General features: G+C 41.6%; 1 protein-coding gene across 10 annotated transcripts in view; it reads left to right on the top strand.

Annotated features, from left to right (window-relative positions):
• Positions 1 to 19401, top strand: part of LOC116431473 (uncharacterized) — a 60054-nt gene extending 40653 nt beyond the window's left edge. For all 10 annotated transcript variants that reach the window (XM_031986982.2, XM_031986998.2, XM_076365982.1 and 7 more), the window contains 2 exons: positions 14289 to 14978; positions 15624 to 19401. In XM_031986982.2, the coding sequence (XP_031842842.1) occupies positions 14289 to 14978; positions 15624 to 16418 (1485 nt within the window). In that variant the 3' untranslated portion in view covers positions 16419 to 19401. The remainder of the gene's footprint in view (positions 1 to 14288; positions 14979 to 15623) is intronic.
• The last annotated feature ends 1447 nt before the right edge of the window (positions 19402 to 20848 follow it).

Here is a 20848-nt window from a genome sequence, read left to right on the forward strand (position 1 = left end):
ACTGTACAAGATGCTAAGATTGTAGTTTAATGTACCGCTACTCTAGTTTTGATTATTCTTGACCAACCCGAACGTTCGAATAATTATGGATAATTATCCAACGATAATATAGGTTTATCTAAGATCATTTTGAATTTTTCGTTTCTTATAATTAATTATAGTTTCTCTGGACAAATTGAATTTCTATCGTCACTATACATTATCGTATGTATTTGAACGCTTAACTTTTCTTATTGAAATGCCTGTCTCTAATATATACGGTATCTAAATGTTTACTCACTCACGAATGATAATGTATTCGATTGCCAGTCGCTATGATTCATATTAACGCATTGACCTGCGGATTGTTACTAGGTGACACGACTGCGTAACATTATAATTTTCCGTTGTACGACGAGGATTAATAGTCTCGCAGCTATTCTCGAAAAATATCGCGTGTCGCTGGAAGCGAGAACACCCGAGACCGGGGATTTCTATTTCAAGACGGTGATCCATTCGGAATATGATTTATCTTGGTAAACAGATCGGTCTTCGATATCCGATTGCAAGGTCTGAACGCATCCGGAAAAAAATACGTTCGCGGACCGGCAAACACCGTATCGTGAGGAACGGACGCACGCGGATTTGCATACCGGTGGAATAAAATCTGGGTCGCGCGGATTCGTGTTCCACTTCCAGCCTCGAAGGGGGAAAAGAAAATTCAGGCGACATTAGAATTCACTTATAATTCTTCCGCGAAACAATCCCAGTGATTTCTGTGGTTCGTTGATCCAACGATTCAGCGGCGTCTCTTCGGTCTTGGATTTTTTAGATGGCTCTCATTCTCTTGTGGGTAAACTAGAGTCAACAGGATTTGTGTGTAATCTTATTTGCATACTTAACCCTTGCTTGGCAAATGCCGAGTCATTTCGAATCATCACGCATCGGCTGACCCAAGCGATATTCGAGCTGTTATCTATTCAACGTATTCCGTAATATTTATATGGATACCGACGTTTCCTAACATTTGCGCACGATGGAAATTTTGTTCTAAGAATGACCATTTGCAATAGGAGAGTTTACAGTTTTGTGTAGAATAACGGAGGAATTAATAGATAGAATAATAGATAGCATAATAGATAGCATAATAGATAGAATGATAGATAGAATGATAGATAGCATAATAGATAGAATAATAGATAAAATAATAGTTACAATAATAGACAAAATAATACATCAAATAACAGGTAGAATAGTAGATAGAATAATAGACAGAATAATAGATAGAATAATAGATAGAATAATAGGTACAATAATAGACAAAATAATATATCAAATAACAGGTAGAATAGTAGATAGAATAATAGACAGAATAATAGACAGAATAATAGATAGAATAATAGATAGATTAATAGGTACAATAATAGACAAAATAATATATCAAATAACAGATAGAATAGTAGATAGAATAATAGACAGAATAATAGATAGAATAATAGATACAACAACAGATAGAATAATAGATACAGTAATAGATACAGAAACATCGTTGAGCTTCCAAGTAGTTCGATTATCGCGTTCTATAGTGTCACATGTTACAAACACACAAACATCTGGGTGTCTAGTTTTTCATAAGAGAAGTCTTCTTTTTCTTCCTCGTTCGTTCCCCGCGAATTTGTTCGATAATCGACTGGCTCCGATTACCATCTCTCGACCCATACGGTTTCGTATTGTTACGTCACGTCGCATGGATCTCGTCGGATCGGATTACTAATCCAGTAGCAAGTCGGTATCCTTTCACACTCCGCGATCGAGATGGATAGGCGAACTCATCTTTCGAGGTTTCTCCAACGTATCCACCGGTAGATAGTTTAGACGTTTACGTAAACTTTCAAGTGACCGACATTAAACCGAATCTTATTTCCTGTTAACACGACTAGTGAAAGGTTAATTAATGAATTGATTAATTCGACTTTGTACCAATTAAGTAGATAAAGATCGAATGTAGCAAGGATAGGATAAAAATAAAGCTGTTGAAATCGAAGGAAATAAATGTTCAGGGAACACTTTCGGCCGATCAGTTTCTATACGAGACCAAAAAATTGAACTGAATAAACAGAAATACTGGTTTTGAATCTAAACAATTCGAATTTATTGCAGAGATTTTCAACCTTGCGCAAATAGTATCTTATCGCTAATTACTAGGTTGCCGATATGACTTTAAGCCATGTATCGAAGTAAAAGATAATCATAACGTTTCTTTATCAAGAGTTATGTTGTTGCTCCGTGTTGCAACTCGGTGTACAATGTATCTGATCTGTTTCCCAACACACTTCTTCTCTCGGTTTTGCCCGCAAAAAGAGAACGGTATCTAAACCGGACCCAACCCTAAACGTGATTACGTCACGCCCAGCAACGAGTAATTTGTCTTAATAATTTTTTTCTCTCCGAGATAAATACGAGGGTTTGAAATTCATTCGAAAGCAGGCCGCGGAGGAACTTCTTCTTACCTTAAACAATTCAATGAACTATCGTGCAGTCCGATGATTCGATAAGCCGCGGGCGAGCCTCCTATCGCCGCCGGCTGAATTCATCGAGTCTGGGAAATAAAAAGTAGAAACAGTCGATAATAATGCAGACACCGACCTCAGCTTCAAACGCAAGAACAAATAACCATTAGACTCTACGTGGGCTCGATATTATAAGATCTAAGCTAATTGAAATCGAATTAATTTTCGATACTGTACACTAAATGAATGATTCAATCAGAACCAAGTAACTAACTTCATTGTTTTAATGCTCTCTGACTTTAGTGTCAACTTCGGTTCTAAAATATGATTTTTACTATTTCATTTCGTCCGATTGCTTTACATTTCACTTTCGTGCGGATTATCCCGTTGAAAAATGAATTGCTCAGATACAATAGAGCTCATCAGGCAAGAACAAATTCTTGATTAAATATTTCTTATAAATTCCTTTAACGTTTACACACGTATTCTGTTCTATGAAAGTATGATACTCATAGACTTTCGTTCCGGCGAGTCCGCCGACCCCAATATTGAATTTTGTCTCCTAACGGGTCACATATCGATAATACATTGTCGCAACCGTGAATATTCGATACACACGGGATCTCGGGTGTCAACTCCGGCTCGACGTGTTATCACGTTCTTTACCAACGTTGCATATTTGGCGCGACCACAATCTTTCACTTCGCGCAGAAGAAGTGAGATTGGAGTTACACACGTTGCCATTCGAAATTAACATTATATCTAGCAACTCAATGACAATTTTCAGTTACATTTCATCAATATTTCATTCAAAACACGCTTCTCATACTCAATGTTATCTCATCGAAAAATTAACAAAAATCGTATTAAACACTTCTTAGAAACATCTCATTTTTTCCAGCATCAAAATAACATTTTCAAAAGAAAGCGTCTCTAAGACAATCACTTTTCGTTCTGAATTTTTAACATACAAGGGACTGGAATTTGTGTTTGTTAGTTAGTATTGTAATTAACAGCGAAGCACAATATGGAAACTTACGCTGGAAATATTCAAAGGGTTTCTTCTAAATGTGCAGTGATCTTGAAAAAAAGTGTGCGGCAATGGGCCAATAAAATATTACGAAGGTAGGGGCTATTATTGAAACAGACGATAGTAGCGAACGTTTTAAATGGAAAGTGGAATCGGGTCTCGGCGGAGATGGGAATCGAATACGGTCTAATAATTGGCCGAAGGTATAATTTTAACGAGCCTCGTTGCGGGATTCCTCGTTTACGATCCGCTTCGAAATGTCAATCGTTCGATTCGCGTAGCAAGAGATTAACGACCGGGAGTATACGCGTTATTTTTCCGACGCGCGCCGCATCGGTCGCGGAATCACTCGGTTTACAGCTAATTAAATGAAAATCGTGTTAACGCATGGAACACAATACTAACTCCGCACTTACACACGCTCGTCGCGTTTTCTTGTCTTTCTGCTGGGAAACGACGGATCGGCCGAATACTTTTGTCCCCGCGCGCGCACGTCACGGTTTCCAGGCGGAGTGAGTCGTTACGATCGACGACTCTTTTTTCAACATCGTAGAAATATTTCTAGGAGTTTATAGTAGCGGATCATCTAACAGTATCAGACGAATAACTTCATAATTCACGCGTCGATCGGCGAGCCGCGAATAAACTGTAGTTTCTCAGTTTTTAAACAGACACGGTGATACTTTCGCCTGCTTGAGGGAAATTTGTGGTCTGTCAAAGATCATTCATTAAATGATCATTGCTTAGTGATTTGGAGGCTTGGAAATTTGAAAACTTGCCGGTTTGAGAGATTGATCTCGGAACTTGAGAACTTGGCTGGCTGGAAGGTTGAGAACAAGGGAACTTGGAAACTTTGGTACTTTGACACTTTTGTGCTTTAGCAATTGGAAACTTGTGAGTCTGACGATTGGGGAATTTGAAAATTTGGGAACTTAGGAGTTTGGGAAATTGAGAACTTGGAAGCTTGCTGGTTTGAGAGGTTAAAGGTGTGGAAACTTGAGAACTCGGGTAGCTGGAAGGTTGAGATTATGGGAAGTTTGGTACTTTGGCAGTTGGGAACTCGTGAATTTGACGATTGGAAAACTTGAAAATTTGGGAACTAGAAAACTAGAAAACTAGAAAACTTGAAAACTTGAGAACTAGATAACTTGAATTCTTGAAAATTTGAAAATTCGAAAATTTTAAAATTTAACTATTTGAATATTTGTATATTTGAGAATTCAAAAATTTGAGAATTTGAAAACTTGAAAATTTGGATTTTGCTAACGAATAACGGTTGCACTTTGGAGTGACACGGTTGATCGCACTTTGATCATTAATCTTAATATCTAATCCCGTGACAGTTTGCTTAATCTACCGTTCGATGGAAATATAATATCCTCTTCTCCTTGCCAAATATATCGTGCCACGTTTTCCTTATCGATTATAAGTCAACGTACCGGTAATGCTGTATATCTGTAAATATCCGCACTCCTATTAGTAATTGATCTCGGTGAAAGTAGCGATTTTCACGTCAGTATACATCGATAGTGGGCTCCGTAGGAAACTATTCAATCTACTTTTTCTCCTGATTCCCTTTACAGTTCGAGATTATGTACATGCAACATTCTTTCTTTCCCTCTCTCGCTCGCTTGTTCACCCTATCCCCCTCTTTCTCTTCATTTCTCTACTTGCTTACATTTGATGATCTCTCGAACAAGCTCGAGCTATTGCGTAACCCGTTGCCCGTCTCCCGTGGCGTTCTTCGAGATCGTCCTCGTTTCGGTGTTGCAAAGTATCTGCTGGCAGAATTTATACGTCGTTCAGGCCGCCGTGTTAAGATGTTCGAGATTGGTAACGTAGTTCTACATCATTTTCAATATTTTATCTGAACACCGATAACGTAATCTAGCGTTGCTCTAAATTTTTTTAGAAGAACGTCTTTAACCTAGTTTGACATTATTTTACATATTACATTTTCTCGTGGAATGCCTAATCTATATCTAACGATTCGTCATTCGGTATAATCTACGAAAAAGATTTTTAATGATTCCAAAAATCTCCATTTGCGAGTAATTTTAATTTCAATTTATTCCAAATAGATGATACAGAAAATGGAACAGAATGATAAAAGAAATGTGGTGGACGTTCCTTGTATAGCAAATTAGTAGAAAGTATTAAGTATAATTTAATTAGTACCGTAGTAAATATGATATATAATGTAATTGGAATTCATGAAGTATAACAGAATATGAAATTTATTAGAAGTATATTAAACGATATAAATATAGTAGCAAAAGCCTTGTTAGGCAATAATCGGTACGCTCTTGTAAAAGGGAATTTATACAGTCAAAACGGAATCTGTCGTTTCCACCGGTCGCGTCGATCCGAACGATTATCGCTCGGTGAATGTTCTACATGGAATGCAAAATTTCTCGATCGGAAATTCGACGGGACGTTTTATAGACGTTTGATTAGCGGGGCGTACACACTGTCGTCCGTCCATCTAGAAAGTCGCTAAGGGGCCGCGCAACGCGAGATACCTATTACAGGAAAGAATTTGTCGGTATTAACGTTGATCCTAAATGAGTTGTCCCGATAACGTTACATTGTGGGCAACGCGCAGACGCCGCTCACTGGGAAAGAGAAAATTACCAGTTCGCTCGGAGGATTTGCATGAGCTGAAATAAAACTGTGAACGGGAACTGAAAGAAACGAAAGATCCAATTGTAACATTCGCAGAAAGGAAGCCACGAAATAATATCGTCCGCGCGATCCAGAATAATTCCAAAAAAGGAAGCTAATCAACAATAATCTGACTGGTATCCCTAGGAAAAAGAATCGAACAGAAACAGTGGTTTCGCTAATACCTTCCACCGGGTGGGAAAAAATGGCGAAAAAACAGTCGCGTCGAGATGCTGTTAATCTCGAAGCGTCCGACCGGTAAGCCGCGGGGTTCCATTCCGTTAATTATCGTCCGGGAGCGACGCGGATTAGCAAAAAGGTCATCGGATCATCGGGGAAAATTGATTCCAGAAGGGAAAGAAGTACCAGGAAAACGTCCGCGTCGCTCGTAACGAGCGAAATTGTTATCGGAATTAATCACGGGGGATCTTAATCCATGCAGATTTACGTCGGGTCCGAGCAAATAGAGCAGAACTGGCTATAAACCCGAGAGATGGGCGCCGTTAACGGCCGCGAACGAGCGAAACGAAACGGTCCCACGAGGTAAAAGGAAGTCGAACTTCCTTTCAGCCACCGACGAGTCATTGTAATGGCGCCAGTGTTCGACCGGTCAGTGGAAAAGCAGTGGAGAACAAAATTTTCTATCCACGGGCTGCCATGTTCACGTCTGTCTCTTTTTCTATCATAAATTTCGAAGAGATCGTTCGCTTCGATCTGCTTCGGATTCGCTTATCGTTCGATCCGAATGGAACAGTGCACGCCACTTATCTAGAATATAGTGGATCCATATAGAGGATCGATTGTTTGTTTCTGAACAGAAAAGAGGATCAGGCTGAAGTGCCAGCAGCCAGGACCCACTTACTTGCTCTTCGTCGACCTTTCACCACAAATGAAAGCACCAGTCCACTGGCTGGCGTGTGTTCATTTTATTCTTGCGTGCGCGGAAACGCTGCCCGACGAAGTGCCACTTTGTGCGTTATCGATGCGCTTTATCTCCGTGCTAGGAAAGTGTTTTGATGACTCATGCCGATCGCGATGAATATTTAGAGTGAAAGAGACGTAAATATCGATTTCTTTTGGAGGAGAAGGGAAGATGGAAGGGAAAGTGGTGTTCTGTTTTCAGATCAACACTGGATCTACCGCGATGACTTTGTGAAATATTTCTATAGGAACTCTGAGGGTGCAGCTATCGAGATGTTGATTGACTTACGATTTATTTTGCCTGTTGGTAAATCAATTTCTTCAGTGATCCGCCGAAAAAGCTTCTGTTACCTTTTTATTCGTCGCGAAAGGGGAATTTAGAAATGGACTAGTCAAACCATTTGGCAGTTCTTATTAATTCATTGCACGCGATGCAATTGATTCTGGGAAAGTAAGACAATGATAGCTCTGGGGAGGAAAAAGAGAACAGAGTACACTCGTTTTACGATCGTTAATTCACCATTATTAATGTGGCAAGCGCGTTATCCTTAATTACAGGAAAATTCGGTAATCACGGTAATTCCGGGGAAGAAAAGATATGGCACTCATTCTCGAAGGAACGCAAGGCATCGTGGCATTCCATTTTCAAATCATCGATCCACTATTATCATTTCATTACAGGCATTATGTTTTTAGTCATGGATAAACTCTAGCGAGTTCAAATTCGAAATTTCATCAAAAATCACTGTTCCATCGAGCTAGAATATTCGAAACTTACCAAGAAACTACCGCCGCGGTTCGTTGTAGCATACCATCTGTGTGTCCCCCAAACTCGGATATTTCACGACGCAAGTTTCACCTGCAAAAATGTCATCGGGCAAATAATAACCGCGATAATAACGAGACAGGAGAGAATCAGTGCATGCGGCTGGGTTTTGCAAGCTCGTTTCGCGTACCGAATTAATTCGATGCCGCCAGGTGATAAGACGCGCGGCCATCAGCTGCTTTTGGTCAGCCGATGTCGTTCTGATTAATGAAACTATCAGTTACACGCCGCGCTTGTCTCGTTCGTCCCTCTTCTTTCCCTTTTTTCCCCTTTTTTAGGCACCTTGACGTGTGCTTGCTCTCTTTACCTTGTTCTTTCGTTTAAGGCGATCGAACGTGTTCCCCTTTTTCTTCATTTTGTTCAGCGTTCTCTCTTTTCCTGCTTCTTTGGGCGTTCCCCTCTTTCGTTCGTTCTTTAACGCACCCCACCTCCTTCTTTCTCTTTTTAGGGTATCTCTTCTTTCTTTTTTCAACGTTCCCCTGTTTGCTTCTTCTTTCAGTATTCTCCTTTCCTTATTTTTTTCAGTGTTCTCTCTTTCCCCACTTTTTCCTTCATTTCTCAACATTCCTCCTTTTCTTTCTATTCTCAGCGTTTCCCCGTCTTCCGCTTTCTTTTCTCTGCCTTCGTTCTTTCTCACTGGTTTGTCCTGCGCGCCTCCTTTTTCCCTGCTGCCCGTTTTCCTCCGTTTCGAATCGTTGCACCGAGGCGAGGCACCACCAGCTGGCGCCTGCCAGCTGCGAATCTCGGCTTTACACGCGATTACACGCAATCACGGGCAGCACCGCTTCGGCGGCAGCGTTTTCTCTTTCGACACGTGCATCCTCGATATGCTCCAGATTTTTTCTGGCCGGCTTTACGACCTTGCGCAACTCTGACCATATGTCTTCCACCGGGACGTCCTCCTACTGTGCGCGGGGCCGGGCCGTGATTCGAGGGCCGCACACCTGTTCCGCTCGATCCCGTTCTTCGAATACCTGACCGCTACCCGCGGAGTCTGGACGAAATATAATACGAATTTCGGTGCCTTCTGCGTTCACTCAGTTGCATACAAAGTTTCTCATTACGAACGTATTCAACGATTTCTGGTGAGTTGTAGGTGGCATTTTTTTAGAGTTAACACTGAAACTACCGAGCAGTTAGATTGACTTTTCGAAATTCCTCTATAAAAACTCGAGGGTTGCATCTAGTCAGAGTTTAGTCGATTTACTATCAACCCTTTAAAAAAACCGGCCAAAAAAAATCAATTTTGATATACTGCGCTTTTGTTCCATGAAAAAAGGCTATATTTTATTTTTGAATAAATAAGTGTTATAGCTTACAATTCCATGTAAATGATAAATATCAATAAAACGATTTTTTTTTCTTTGCTTTCACATTGTTATTTTCATAGTTTGGCCTGTTTAACGCGCTCGAATTAACTCGAGCGTGCAAGTGAAGGGGTTAAGCTTGCGCTTTGTTAAATCAATTTCTTCAATAATTGCTCAGAGAAACGTCTGTTATCTTTTATATAATTGCAAGAAGAGGATAACAGGAATGGGTAATTTTGACCCGTCTGGTAGTTTTAGTGTTAACTTAACCCTCTACGAGCGGGGACGTTGGAAGGCATTAACCCCTTAACCTACAATATCGTGTCAGACTCGTGATGAAAATTTTAATGTGGCAAAATTGGGTCATTTGAGAGATCTAAGTGTTATTTATTGTTTTTAAATATAAATTAAATATTACTTTTCTACTGTCACTCGTTAACCTTTGAAGTAAACATAGCCGTAGATTAAGCATGAAATTTTGTTTGTTCCTAATAAATTATTAACGATGAAGTAGTATCGATCATAATTACGAAATAAATTATAAGGCAAGGGGTTAAGATTCTTTTTCGTAGACAGCTAAATTAAATATCGAATTCTTGAATATTAGGAAATAAGGAAAACCAATCGATCTTTCGTCGTATGAACAATTAAACTCTTCGACACAATATAGAAATCGAGGAAGAGGTATAAGGAATAGCAGGGAAATATATAAAATAATTCATAACTTAATTAGACAGTCTTCTGACTTCTTTACATACTTTTTTTTCCTTTTATTTTTCTTACAGTCTAATTAAACGAAACTAAGGATCGCTGCGGTAAGATCATCATTGTTGAAAACAACATCTGTGCTTTCTACCAATTTTAATTTCGCAGGCACCCCATATAATCAATTGATTCATTAATTTTAAAATACCATTCGTAATTGGATGTTTATCGGGGAAAAACTCTTCTTGGTCTTAATTCCATGTTCTTCTTACAAGTTATCTTCGTAACTGTCAATTTCCAGTAATTCAGGACTGAAACTCAGGCGATTAAAACAAATCCTAATTAACGATTACAGATAGCAACCCGTAGTCATTTACGCATTAGTATTGAAGCGTAATCAGATTAAATTTTACAACTATACTCTCTACCAACATTGCTGCTGACACCGACACCGATGACCACTCACGCGATGAAGTTATCTGCAACACTGGCGAAATACGGCGCCGCGAATCTTTGAATACCTCTGAAATTTTCTCCTGAGATAATAAACTTGCTCATTTCCAGTTTGGAATCATGGTTATTAGTTAACTTTCGGACGTTCGCGTGTATCAGGCGTTCGCGAATTGGTAATGCACAAGAATGTGTTTCCGAGTATTAATAACGTTTCCACCTCGTCATTTTTATCAAACCGAATCATCGATACTCAAGGAAGTACTCGAGTTAAGGAGTATTAACGGCGTTTCCGCTTTATTTATTAGTCACGAAGAATCTTGTAATCACCGTAACGAATCCTTCTCTACAATTTGAATTCTCTAAAATGTTCCATCGAAATTGGGGTTCGCACGAAAGTTTCTCTAATCCGATTACCAGAGAGGGATCGATTCGTGTGGCTAGCTACTTTAACGGATAAGCCGATTCGTTCGATTGAAACATACATGCTTAGGGAATTAACTTGTTACCCATTTTCCAGCTATCAGGGGACGCCGTGTACCGGTCTTGAACTTTATAAACCGGACCGTTCCCGAGAGACACCGATGTACAGGGCGTATCATAACACGTGGGTTCAATTTTAGGAATGCATACGAAAACAATGGAAGAAAGATTCTTTCGACGGGGACTTTTATAAGAATCGATTCTAGTATTGTCGTTACAGCATCTTCTTGCAGACATGGTCGCAGAACTTGTCCTTTCATGACCTTTCTCGGTTGAAACAGAAAGAAATCCTTAGGTGCAGGTCAGAGTAGATAATCGAGAAGGATCGCCTATGATCAATTTCTATAAAAGTTTCATTAGTTTCACTAAAAGAAAGCAGAAATACAGTTGCATTTTGCGACTGCATCAATGCTTCTATGAACGAACCGGTATTGTTACATGTTAGAGCTTGTAAAACAGTCCAAGTAATAGTAACAGTAAAAGATTAGTCTAAGACAAAGTGAAGTTTAACAATCTCCTCAATAGTAACAGTTACAGTCTGCACCAATTATATACATAGTTGACTTCACCTTGGGGTCAATTATAACTCTGCCAAATCAAAAACATGTCATCTTAAGGAACCCAAGTAACCTTGACTTTCCATTACAAAAACACAGTTTCTCATTTCTTATTCCAGTTTGTAAGTAGACGCTGACTCTTCTGTCGACAACATTTCTCATAAGGTTGCTGTGAAACTCTTGGAAATGACAGATACTCCTACACGGTACACTAACGTGTAACATGCGCCATTGCACGCGCAAGTGGTTCGAAACTTTTGACCGGCAGGGTATACGCTGGAGAACGGTCACGCGCAGTGGGCGGACACGCACGACGCCGCCACAATCTGTTGACCTTGGCGCATGTTCACATTAATTCTGTCGTCCGTCGCGAATAGGGTATATCCTCGCGGACCCTGGGTCCGTCAGACGCGGCTCGCTCCGTTATCGAACCGTCCGCGCGCATCTTTATTGCGGCCGGCTTGATTTTATCGCGTCGCCGCTGCGTTTTACGATCGCGGAAATATTAAATCCTCAGCGGACGACGAGCATAAAAGTTTTTCCGCGGTTTTAATCTGGAATTGTCGGCGACAAGAAGAGGAACACCGATGCGGTGAACGGTCGACCGATTAGATAGCGTTCCATCGTGCCGCAGCGGTCGCCGCGCGCCGGTGTAATTCGGTGGACTGAGTCGGATTGATCGTTGTTCAGCCTCTTTTTCTCCTCTCGAACAGTGCTCTTCACTCTGTCGACTGACACGCTCGTTTAATCCCCTTCGATCTAGTTCTCGTTTCCTTGGGGATAGCGTTTCTTCTCCTCTGGGAAGAAGTGTAACAAAACCGTTGACCGAGACAACGCCTCGATTCCTTGTCAATGGTTGTTAACCAGTTACCTTTTGCGACCTCTTTGAAAAGTGTGTACCGAAAACGTGCAAAAAGGAAGTTATCTGTTTTTGGACGGGTATACTCGTCGTAAAACGGGATCTTGGTATTTCTTCGTGAGCGTATTCGTCGGAAACAGCTAACTGGACACTCGTGCTTCGAGTGTTACTAAGTAACTAATTTGTACTCAACTTTGTTGCTTTGAGTCTTTTTGATCTAGTAACTTCATTTTGTTACCATCATTTTGGTAGTTTAGACTGTATAGATTTCTCGTATCAACAAACGAATCACGTGTGATATATCTGCTGAAGTTTCATCATTTCAATGGTATACCGACGTGTCGTATTCGCTACAAGAGTATTGCTCCAATTTTGCGATAAAGTTACAAATCCTCGACTTGCAAGACTAAGGTTATTATCTTATTGAACTCGAAACCTTTTCACTAGAAGCGTTCAACAATTTCTGATGAAATATAGACATTTCTTGGAATGTACTTAACTGGAAGTCACTCATAAATCAATTAACAAAGATATTCCATTGCAATATTTCACATATCGACGCATTGTAGCTCAATATTAAACATCTACCTTCATAATTCTCTATAAAATCCCTCGAGTGCGAACGGTTATACATTGATGGAATCTCGCACAGATATGATAGAAACGACGATACTAAGTAATAATAGAAAATCCTGGAAAAGAATCATTGTTCCGAGATCCATGTATCCTGAGAAATAGGCAGCGATCTATGTCTCGGCGGTTCACTTTCCACATAAGAAACCGATCTGTCCCTCGATAACCGTTTATTAATGGAAATTCAGGATAGGGGTTAACAACGCATACACAAGCATTCCGATCACCGGTTCCATGCGCCAGTTGCCGATTCCTGTGTTTTTGCCCTCCGAGTATAACTTTAAAAGAGTGGGCGAGCTGGGGACCTTAATAGGGGGCCATTATTCGAACCGGAATCGTTCGTCCCCAGAGCCAGATTGGAACGTGTGATTTAATTACTTGGCCGGTATTCCTCTTTTTCCTAGCAATAACCGGGGATTGCTTGTAGGGCACGGCGCCACGCAAGAAGAACGATTTTACGATCGAACTAGCGAGAGAGTGCTGCGGAAGCCATGCTACTTTGATTACCCTAGACGCCGGCAATTAATGTGGTCCGCGGTGGTCACGTGACACGAAATAACAGTGATCAGCCGCGGGTGAACGGCAACGCTGGACACCGAGAAGTGTCTCCCGCGCGCCTTTGAACTCCCACGCGCCATTATGATCCAAGGACAGCGACCGTGCTACATAGTGGAGGAACAATTGTATCGAGGCTGCTATCTCGGTTCCTTTAAACCCGTTGATTATGGCGCGCGCGTGACGGAAAGGCAATTGTTCCCCACATAAATTGACATTAAAAGTAACTGATCGGCTGTACTAACTTGTTCCCCCCTTCTTATAAAAACTACGAAAGTATGTCTATCGAGATTGGTTTATTGGTCGTAACTATTGCACTAAAAAAGCGAGCGTGTCAAGTAATACCTTGTATAAGGACTTCACGGTGTCAGGTAATTGTACAATATAAACGTGAAACGGACCATTTAGATGCAGCCGGTAGCTCGAGCGTGAATATCACGTCATTGGGGAAGATGGGATGCTTGTGAGTTGAGGCGGTTCGACAAAGAAAATACTTCTCGAAGACGAACTGCTCGTTTAACACTTTGCACTCGAGCACCACTTGACTCGATGTAGTCGTGTTATAGTGTTGTGTACAATATTAAGCATTGTATAATGCATCAACGTGTGAAATATTGGGATAAAACGTTTTTTGTTACTTAATTTGCGTGTGATTTCTCATTAGAGAATTTCGAAGAATATGGATTATATCTCGTCGGAGAATATTAATTATTTCTGGCGAACTTTCGAGTGCAAAGGGTTAATCTACAGACGAAGCAAACTTTGCACGATAGTACCGAGGAAGAACTTTTTGTTGTATCGTGTTACAGGAGGTCGGAGAAAGTTTGCGTCCGCCGGAAGCCCAACAGCCGGCAGCGATTCCGTACAGTCCTAATCTTCAGTTTCCTAAAAATGCTGCGTCCACGGTCCATTATTATGGCGTCGAGGCTCCTGTCAGCCGGGAAGTCCCATATAGCCCTGGTCCGAGGTTGTTGGAGGCTAATTCGGCACCAGGGATCAGATCCCGGGAGTTTTATTCGCCTCAGGTCCCATTTCCGACTCCTCCGGAGACCATTCCGGCTATTGTAAACGATACGACTGGCAGCGAGACTGTTCTGCAACCGCAGAACAACGTCGTGTCGACGACAACGAGGCTACCGTTGATCGGCAATGAGAATGTTCAGCCGAATGCTACTAAAAAGACCGGTTACTTCGGCCAGGCCCTGACCCATCAGCTTCAGAAGCCGGAGATCTCTCATCCGGTTAGCAGACTATGCGACACGATCGAGTCTGATGATAAAAACGATCGTTGTTTCGCTGTTATGGAACCAGAGAGGCCGGAGAAAGAGCCGAGGAAGGACGATAAGCTCGCGGATAGGGTTATTAGGAATAGCGATAACAATAACAACGATGCTATCGTCGGGAACGATGTTCCGCAACGTGGGAGGCCGGCCGCCAGCCAGGAGAGCCACAGATGCGATCAGTGCGGGAAGACTTTCGTTACCAGAGCATCTCTTAAGGTAATGCAATTACTTGGTTCTTTTTCTGTTTGAGTAATTTTAGATGGAAAGATAAAGTGTAGTTTAGGCATTTTGGAAGTTTGAAGTTTGGGGGTATAAAGTTTAGAAGTTCGAAGTTTAGAAGTCCAAAGCTTACAAGCCCGAAGCTTACGGATCCAAATCCTACAAGTCCAAAGTTTACAGATCCAAAGCTTAGAAGTCCAAAGCTTACAGATCCAAAGCCTAGAACTCCAAACCTTACAAATCCAAAGTTCAAAAACTCCAGGTTCAAATATTCAAAGTTCCGAAGTCGAAAACAGAACTCCGAAGTTGACAAGTTCAACAACTCAAAGTCGATTGACTCAGTCGTCCAACCGCAAGTCGCCTAACGTAATCGCGCCATCGTCACCGCTACAACGATCTCGCAATGGAATCGACAGATTTCTCTATCCCCCACAAACTACAAGACATTCATTAAAACTCCAGTTAACATACGCTTCAGAATACATATTATTAAATTCATTAATCCAATAGTTTCTACGAAAGCCTTGATCTGCACAGATGCCCAGCGACCATAAAAGAGAATCTCCGCGATACATCATCTCGACCTATCCTGTATCTCCAGGCTGTATTCCCAAGACGAATTCCCTGTGGCCTCTGTTTCAGGTGCACGTAAGGACGCACTCCGGCGAGAAGCCATTCCGTTGCGCGGACTGTGGCAAGCAGTTCTCCCAGCTGCGGAACTACAAGTACCACCGCAGCGTTCACGAGGGCACCAGGGAGTTCGCGGCCACCTGCCCGGAATGCGGCAAGTACTTCAATGACCGGGGCTACCTGAGTTCTCACATGAAGATCCACCGTAACCGGAAGGAGTACGGGTGCGCGGAATGCGGGAAAAGCTTCAACCAGCGGGTCGCGTATAACATGCACGTGCGGATCCACACGGGTGTCAAGCCGCACCAGTGCGAGCAGTGCGGTAAGGCTTTCTCGCGAAAAATGCTGCTGAAGCAGCATCTCAGGACGCATTCCGGGGAACGGCCGTACCAGTGCCAGGTCTGCCAGAAGGCTTTCGCCGACCGGTCCAACATGACTCTGCACACTAGGCTCCATTCTGGCTTGAAACCGTACCAGTGCACCCTGTGCTCGAAAGCCTTCACCAAGAAACACCACCTCAAGACCCACTTGAACTATCACACCGGGACTAAGCCGTACTCCTGCCCGAACTGCGGCCTCAGGTTCTCGCAGAGCAGCAACATGAGGACCCATTACAAGAAGTGCACCGTGAACAATCCCGCCGAGGCGAAAGAGGGGATCGACGGGAACTCGGCCGAGTCCAAGGTCGGCCAGCCGAGGATACTGCCGAGGACACCTGCGGACACCCTCACGCCACCTAACTCGGACCAAGAGCTGAGCATACTGACACCCATATCGAAGAATCCGTTGGAAGCTAGCGGGAGCTAGTAGCGATTCAGGTAATCTGATCGGACCATAGTGTGCTGTACTCCTTGTTGCATTCTGACGGGGGCTAACGGTACTTGGTCCAGGGAGAGCTTGTATAGATTCACGAGCGTATTCGAAGCCGAGGATACACGCCGGGGCTGGAGGCCTAGCGGGACTATAAATAAAGTCCGTGTCCTCAGCTTCGGGACGATCTCGGGGGAACATGATTTAGAGGATGGGGCTGATTTAGAGGATGCTTAGGCGGCCGACCGGTGACTCTTTTCTTCAGGCAGCCTTTTCCTCCGCGAGGCCAAGTGATTTAGAATCTAATTACCGTGTCGTTGAGTACACGATCGCCTTGGAAAGCGAGTTAACGGTTATTGGAAATATTCGAATGTATCGGAGATTTCGGGTACCGTTTAGGTCGAACGCTGGTCGAATCGATTAACTTCGGATTCTGGATTGTCTAAGACTTGATCGTTAAAGTATTTTATTGAATCTTGACTTTATTCAAGGGGATTCTACTAAAGTAAATTATAGTAAAGTAAACTTGACGAAGCTGAATGTATTCTATAATGTTTGCTTGATTTCCAATTTGAAGGAAGATTCTTGACGCGTAGGTGCTACAGCTTCTCTCTACTTTGTTGGCCAATTAGCGGGTAATTTTTTAGTTCGCGCGTACAATAAATTTCTAAACCTTCCTACTTGGCAATCGAGACTCCGATCGTTCCTTTGCAAGTACGCCACTTTTAGGAAGTAGTTTCTTGAAAGCGTTAACTGACTCTTCAAAGCGACCGTGTGTATGTACTTTGTAACACGATTACCGTGCTCAAATGAAGGAAAGGGGTACGAACGGGGACTTGTTTTTCTACCATTCCGCAGAAACGGAACGAAGCGGTAACGGAACTCCCACACAGAAAAAACTGACCGGGCCATAAGAGTTGTCTCGGCCGGAGCGAATGTGCAGGGCTAGCTAGCAGCCGGGTTAGACGTTACCTGAAGGCTTAAGCTGTGGATCTTGAGCCGTTTATCGAGACAATTCGTGATCCTCTTAGCTGCTCGATCACCGGAGTCATTCCGTTCGCTAGATAACGTAATGCTCTCCTGTCTCGATCGCCGGGACGTGTCGGAGACCCGATATATCTGTGATGCAACGAGTCACGTAATGACTTATGAATCGAGAAACGTGTTAGTTTAGCGATTGCTTCGGCTGTCTTGGAAATCCTCTTAGTAAGACCGAAAAGACTTGAATTAACGATCAACCCTTTGAGGACGAACATTGTTAACACTAGAACCACCGAGCAGTTAAATTGTCCTTTTAAACTTGTTCTGTAGAAACCTGAACAGTGCAATTATTGAGATTTCAGTTGGTTTGCAATTCAGTTTGCGTATTGCTAAACCAGTTTCTCTAGTACTTCTTGAGAGTAGTTCTAGTGTTAAATTAGGTCAAGCTTCTGCATTTGGAGCAGGAAGTTGCAAACAAGTAGTTAAATTGTTTAATTCTTCGCGTAACAGAAACTGATAGATTGTACCTCCATGCATCTGTGAAAAGTATGACAAGAGTGATATATCATGTTTCCATAGACACCAATTGTTTATATTTCATTCTTGTTTGTGAAATCGTTTAAATTTATTCTTCATCTTCTTCACAGTAAAAGGTATCCAATGTGTAATTAGTATTCTGTATAATTTCTAATAGCCAACGATTAACGATAAATTTTACAAGGAAATTTTCACTGACATTCGAAGGGTTGAACAAGAAAAGATGTTGTGCTGTTCTAACTACAGTTTGTCTTTTTGTGAAAGAGGTTTCCCATATTCTGGAAAATCCCCGTCCGTAAAGGGTTAACAAGCACGAGTCCCGCGGGTGTAATCGTTCTGTAGAAAGTATTTTAGATTCGTTCGAAAGTAGCTCCGTAATCCGAGCCATCGTAACAGCCCGGACAACCGCCTTTTCCAGGAAACCGTTGTTTCACTGTAACGCGTGCCAATTCGTTCCGTGAATTTATTACGTCAGCCGTGATCCTTTTCATCGCCCGTGGGGGTGTTCGAGTTAACGAGCAACTCTTGCGGTAAACATCGAGGCGGATGCTGGGTCTTCGTTAACCCGTAACAAACCATCAAAGAATAATTTGTCTCAATCCTTCGATGACGATGTCCGATTCAGTTTCTTTGAATTCCTTCGAATTCTTGTTTCTCTGTTAAACAGATATTACCACAATCTGTTGATAATACGATTTTTTGACATTTCTTGTAGCTATCTTTAATTCTGGAAAGCAGGAAAAGATGATAATTAGACAATTAAAGGAATAAAGACATTGAAAGCTTAACATTATTAGGTCTACAATTTCTCTATACGTTTAAAATATCGATTGAATTATTATCGATTTTTCAAATTGAGAATTCGGAGAATTACTAAAAAAATTATAAAATAATAAGAGAAGGAAAACCTAAGAAACACAGCAGAGTTAAATGGAAACTATACTTTTCCTCCCTCCAGAGTTGACTGCGTTTCTCCCATGAGATGGTTGTGGAATTCGAATATTTCTTTTTGAACTACGATCGATGCATCGTTCGCCGGTAGGGGGTATAGTCAATGAAACTGTCCGTGCATGTTCATGTTCATCGTCCGCCAGCTCGATGCCAAGCGTTCTTGTACAGTAATTAAGGGGACATTTTTCAATGACATCGCTGAGTGATAAGTGGCCATTGCGCCGCGAACATTTTGCAGTTTTGTAATTATACTTAGAACACATCCGATAGAGCTACATCTAGTAGGAATATTTATTGCATCGCTATCGAATTTACGTCTAGCTTTATTTATTGTTGTTATACTTTTATAAGCTGTGAACTATTCCAGTGACGAGTGCCGCCATGTTTCGCGAGTGTACATAAGCGTATAATCTAGTTTATTCTTCGGGGGTACCGCTTATCGATAAGAGGAGACATGATTTTGTAATGTTTTGTCAGTAATAAAGAATCGTCGATTCCTTTTCTTTTCTTACCTGCGTCGCATTTCCATCTTTCGATTTCTCTATGTTTCTATCGAAGCCTCAGAACTCTGTTCCTTTATGATCCGAAACATTCGAACTTTGAACTTTCGGAACTCTGCTCCTTTATGATCCGAAACATTCGAAACTCGCATAAAAAGACGCATAAATCCGAATCGAACAAAGAATCATTCGGAATTAACACGTTGACTGCCACGGTGGTCACCGATGACCGGAGCATCCGAATCACTTGAAAACAATGTTAATTTGTCAGATACCTAATATCGAATGAGAATGTTTAATAGCGTAAATAACTAAATGACAGTCTGACGTAAGCATTTCGATACCAACTAATAAATAACTACTGTTCTTTATCTTTGCTACAAAAGGATAAGCGATACACAAATCTCTGAAGGTTTTCCGTTCTTAACACGTTGAATACCATGGGGGTCACCAGTGACCCCCAATCAAATCGAATTATTATAGTTCACTCAATTAAACGATGATTGTTGGAAAATATTTTTATATTATAAATAGTGTTACCTAACACGGTGACATGCAACTAGGTGATCGCGCAATAATAACAATACAATTCAATTGAATGATATAATATATATTTAATATATATTTCTTCCGTAGTGTAGTTTGTTCTATGAAATTGTGCGCACTCAACGCGTTAAACAAAAATCTGAATTCGATATTCCTGTACGCTATCGTATCTTTCTTTATATTTTCTTACAGCCCATAGAGATTTGCGCGAAAACATTCTCAGTTTTCAGAGCAAGACGTTCGTCTTCCAAATGAAACAAACGCTTCAAGTTTCGAAAGTTCCCAAAACCTAAATAGACTCCGCTGATCTTCAGATTCGAACGTCGGGAATTGAAAGTTTCTGTTCCGACTCAGCTCTTTTGTTTTCCCACGATCATAAACGATTCCACTTGCACAATTATCCACGCGCGAGAAAGACATGGGATAGAATAAAACGGGACTCGTTAAGTGGGCAAGAAAACACAGGATCATGTTGATATCGGGTTAGATCGCGCGCGCTGCGCCACATTACTCTCGCTTCCCGCCATCAATCTTCTGCAGTCCGTCCGCCATCAGTCATCCTCGTGAACTCGATGCATAACTGAGCGTGCAAATTCGTGGGGTCGGTCCCCTCTTTCGACCTTGTTTCCCTCATGGCAAACACTTGCTAATGCGGTATGTAATATGGCAAACGAATATAAATGGAAGAAGGAAACGAACGGTCGAGATCGTTAAAACTAAAAGTTTACGGAGCGCTTCGGTTTGACACGCGTTGAATTCTATAAACATTATTTAACAGATGTGTATGTCGGTTTTCTTTGATGCGATTATACTCTAATTTCCTAGATCTAAATGGCCAAACACTGATTACTGTACGAATAACAGAACAAACTGTACAATGAATGCCCGTAAACCTAGTGTTAACCCTTTGCA

Source organism: Nomia melanderi, chromosome 3 (genome assembly GCF_051020985.1).
Source record: "Nomia melanderi isolate GNS246 chromosome 3, iyNomMela1, whole genome shotgun sequence".
NCBI classification, from domain to species: Eukaryota; Metazoa; Arthropoda; class Insecta; order Hymenoptera; family Halictidae; genus Nomia; species Nomia melanderi.